The following is a 5,049-nucleotide window of genomic DNA, read 5'->3' on the forward strand; positions in this document are numbered from 1 at the left end:
ACATGCACACATACACACACACACATGGAGTGCTGAAAAGTTCCTGGCTTTGGGTAAAAGAAAATACAGGATGATCAGTTAATTATGATTTTATTCAATGTATTCCCCTCCCAGATTCACACACTTATTGCAGTGGTCCTTCAGTTTTTCTGTGCCCAGTAAAAGAACTTGGATGGTTGGACCTCCAACCAGGCCTTTCACAATACCCTTAAAGCCAGGAACTTTTCAGCACCTCTTCGTACATATGTAGATATATATATATATGTATGTATGTTTGTATATATCACCTGTATCACCTGCCTACTATCGGATGTTGTTATAACCCCACTGGTCATAATGCACTTTCAGTTCTGTTTTAATTGTGTCCTTCTTTTGTATCTTTCCATCCAAATGGCCCTTTCCAGTCTATTGGATACCATTAGATACTGCACAGATCAACTTGTTGTCTGTAGACCTTGTAATTTTTCTGGCCTTTTGGAACCTGTGCTTTCAGTATTCTGTAATCACATTGTTCACTCATTCTTGAATTCGACCATTTCAAATATGCGCTCACAATGATATTCCTAGCCTGGATTGTTCCATGGCCTTTTATGCTACATCTGCTATCAATGTTCTACCCTCTTTGTTGTAGCACACATCCCATTTGCATATTAGAGTGCAGGTAGCATGGTGCCAGTGAAGAGACAGGAACATAGAATCTTGTCAAGCTTTGCATTGAGCATATTTTTTATCAAGATAAACACCTTCCCTTCTACTCTTATTTGCCATGAGATTCCAGCATCTGTATCTTAGTGCATATTCACTGTGTACCCCAAGGAGACATATTCTTTCACCTCTTCAATTTCATCACTTCCCACCTCTCTTCATCTTTGTGCTGTCTTCAAACCACATGTGTTTTATTTTTATGCAGTTCATTTTAAGGTAGACAGTTCTTACCTACAGTAAAATTGAAGATATTAATTATTTTCAAAAAAGTGATAATTTCTTGGTATTCAGTGTATATTTTAGTAAATGGATAGTCTTTTGCTATTTGCTGTCTTATGCCCTGTGTATATACTGCCATGTAATGTTATATATATATATATATATATATATATATATATATATATATATATATATATATATATATGTATACACACACACACACATCACTATTCTGTCTTATATTTCATCTTGTACCTTGAAAGTATGCCTTCATCATCTCTCTCACTCATTCTCTTTCCCTGACTCTTTCTGTCTCTATCTTTCTCTGTCTGTCTCTCTCTCTCCATCTGAGGAGGCCATTTACTTCCACTTCATGAAGTCACCAGTTCCTGTCTTTGTATCATACTTTCTTTCCCTCAATACTTATACCATCTCTCAAGTTAAGGGGACTTGCTGGTGCAAATGAAAAGGCACTCTGTGATGTGGTTGGCATTGGAAAGAGAGTCAAGCTGTAGAAAGCATGTCAAGGCAGACATTGGAGCTCAGTGCAGTCCTCTGGTTCATCACTTCTTGATGGACTGTCCAACACATACCAGCATAGAAAAACAGATCTTAAATAATGATGATGATAATGAGAAACACACACACACACACACACATGATCATATATACACATAAAATCTATGATGTGCTTTAAGTGCATGTTACTACTACTACTACTACTACTACTACTACTAGTCATCCAACTTCAATTGGTGACACTATGTGGTTCAGAACTCCACAGTATTTTCAAGTAGCTTAAAGTCAGTTGAAGAATCACCAGTTCTATCAACTGGATTGGTTGACCCTAGACTGACCAGTGGCTGAAGAATTTCTTCTGCTCAGGTTGTATCATGTAGTTTTGCTGAATGAAGATCAATACATGAAACTGTACATCTGCCATGCTGCTCCCCATGACTTGAGTTTTCATCATTGAGGTTAACTCCTCTCTTGGATGATTATTGATGCCTACATGTCCCTCTGCTCTTTGACAAGTTTTGCTTTTCATCTTGCATGGCATCCAAATCACCCACCTCACCAAGCATGGTGGAGATGCTGATTTAGTTGCTGCAAAAATGCGACAGATCGTACTGGGCTCCATGTTACCAGTGGCACTCAAAAGTGACATGACATGACATTTAATTAACAGTAACATTAGGCCTCCTTATTTATCATGTTTACAGTCCTATATTTCTGCACTGCACATTTAACCAAGTGTAATGTTGTGTATACTTGGGAGTTAGCTACAAAGTAGATGTAGAGCCAAATAAAATTGAAAGCATACAAGAAAGTAAATTATTGATATTTTGAAGCCTTCAGTGAAATATATTGCAATTACTTTTTGCTGATGAAATGATTTTATGATTGCATAAAATTATTGAAACAAGAGTACAGATTGCAGATTCAGAGAATCAATAATTTGTTTGTTTTGTTATTCTTTCAATTATATATTTGTGTATGGATGGATGTGTGTGTATCTCTATCCACATAAAATGGAAAATGGTTCACGCAAACATGAATGCCTTGTGTATGTCATTCAACTCAGCAATCTACCTCTTACTAATGCTCAATTTATACTTCAATATCTTACAAGAAAGACAGAATAGATACTACGTAAGGAACTGGTGTTGACATGATTTCCCCTCCCCAAAAAAAAAACAAAAGCCCTTGATAGAACGAAAGGGTGACTTTATCTGGTTTTTCTTGTATTTATTTTTCTAGAAACCATAACTTGGCTACAGCTTCAGCATCACCTGAACATTCAAATCAGTAAGTATATTGCTTTATTTTTCTTAGATATAAATATATAATAAAATGGGCTCATAGTTATTTTATGGTAAACCAAGAAAATTTATCAAAATTTCAACTATAATAAGGAGAAAATAACAACAAGGTGTACGATCAATTCTGTTTCAGAAATATTGGTTGGGCAATCCCAATATAAGAATTAATTAGAATTTAATTAGAAATATAATACAGTAGTGAGTTTGACCATTGACTATGTAATGATAACTCTGTACATGTTTCTGTCTTATTAAACCTTGTTAGAGAAACATGGTGTCAACCTTGCTACTAGATCTTAGATAAGTACAAAACTATATGTAAGATATCAGTGGCTGAATACAGAGCAATGCAAACACTTTTAAAAATGCTTAACAGAACTGACTCACTTTTAGACTGTGATTTAGTTTTAATTCAGACTATTTCTGTAGTCATCTCAGTATTGCATATAATAATACAGTGATGACTGCTATTATATGTAGTCATGGCATGGACTTTTGAAAGATCAATGTGATTGAACTTCAAACCAGACATTCATGCAGCATTGCTCAATCAGGATATCTTGTTTGAAAGAATTGCACTGGTTCCGGTTAGTTGCCTTACCAGATGATGATCATGGTATCTTGGTACGACCAAAGATCTATTTTACTCTCCACTACATTTTCTTTTTCAAATTTGAATTATTGGGGTATTGCCATTACTTTTATTGTCAATTAGTATTAATCCATTACCTAATGATTTTCTCTTCTCACTGTGCATGAAATTTAAATATGATAGCACCCATTTTATTGTTTGTTTTCAATGTAGCTGGTGTTTCTGGGTATTATCTATCTATCTATCTATCTATCTATCTATCTACTTTCCTACTTGCCTACCTACCTTTTTGCCTGCATCCCTCCCTCCCCATGTGTGTGTGTGTGTGTCTGCATGTTCATTTGTGTGTGTTGTGTGCATACGTGTGCATGTATGTGCATACAGATGTATGTGGATGCACAAAAAGACAATACATAGACTGAAACAAAAATAGGCGTATTAATCCACGAATATACACACAAACTAATAACATATAAAATTACAAAACATTCAAAATGTTGATGCCAAAACTTGGCAACCAGATTGCAAATATGCATGTGCAAAAACGTTGATACTTCAGTTTTTCCCAAAAGTCAAATACAAAGAAGATAATCATCCAAGAGTCATTCTCCTTGTTTTCTTGTTTTTATTTTTTTACCAAAAATTCTTGTGGGTTCCCATTCTGACTTTCTGTGACTTTTCGTGTTTTGATTCAAAATGGAGACAAACATCAATTTTACTTTGTGATTGGCTTGAAACATCGTTGAGATATTTCTAAATATGAAATCAATGGTAGCCTTAATGCTCAAATAAAGAATCTTTATTCACCAATATGGTGTTGAGCACTCACTCTTAGTGTTCAATATTTGTACATGTGTGTGTGTGTGTGTATATATATATATATATATATATATATATATATATATATATATATATATATATATACACACATATATATATATATATATATATATATATATATATATATACACACACACACACACACAAGTGCAGTGAATAAACAGTTGTCTAAATTACGCAAAAATGAAACTAACACTAACATCTCTTTTTAACATATATTTACCAAAATTACATAAAAATATCTTTAAATACTGAAGAGTAAATATATTCAATAAAATCACCATTTGCTTCAGCCACGGCCTCCAGATGACTTCAGAATCTCCTGAAACTCTTCTGGTGAATGCTGTCATGATCCATTGCCTTCAGTTCATCTTGGGTGTTATAAGGAGTTTTGTTGGTCTCTCGTGCAACTGTGCCCCACACATAATAATCAAGGCAGTTGCAGTCTGGGGTGTTAGGGGTGATATGGTCAGATGTTAGGAGTGATGTGGTCACAGAAATTGTCTGACAGCCGTGACTGGGTCCTCCTGTTTGTGTGGTATGTGCTTATGTTGTCAAACATAGGGTCTTCTAGCAGCCACCCTCTTGACACAGGGCAGCACTACCTCCTCCAGGCACTTGATGAAGGCCGCCTTGTTGAGTCTGAGGCCATGTGGGAAGATGAATAGAGTCATATCGTCGCCATCACTAGTGATCAGTCCAAACACCATGATGTTGACTGATTGTTTGATTTTTCTCACTCTCGGTACATGTTCACAGATTTCACTGTCCTCAGATTGTTTGCATTATTGGAGCTTCCGGCATGAATGCCAAGCAGAGTGAACTGCATCATGGTGCTGTTTTTCCCACAGATGGGAAAAACAGTACATA

The 5,049-nt window shown here is 35.6% G+C and overlaps 1 protein-coding gene across 1 annotated transcript in view; it reads left to right on the top strand.

Annotated features, from left to right (window-relative positions):
* LOC106867954 (N-acetylated-alpha-linked acidic dipeptidase 2) overlaps positions 1-5,049 on the top strand; it is a 336,237-nt gene that overhangs the window by 79,999 nt on the left and 251,189 nt on the right. Inside the window, exon 3 of the mRNA XM_052974261.1 lies at positions 2,686-2,733. Coding sequence (XP_052830221.1) covers positions 2,686-2,733 — 48 coding nt within the window. The remainder of the gene's footprint in view (positions 1-2,685; positions 2,734-5,049) is intronic.

This window comes from Octopus bimaculoides, chromosome 18 (genome assembly GCF_001194135.2).
Source record: "Octopus bimaculoides isolate UCB-OBI-ISO-001 chromosome 18, ASM119413v2, whole genome shotgun sequence".
Classification (NCBI taxonomy): Eukaryota; Metazoa; Mollusca; class Cephalopoda; order Octopoda; family Octopodidae; genus Octopus; species Octopus bimaculoides.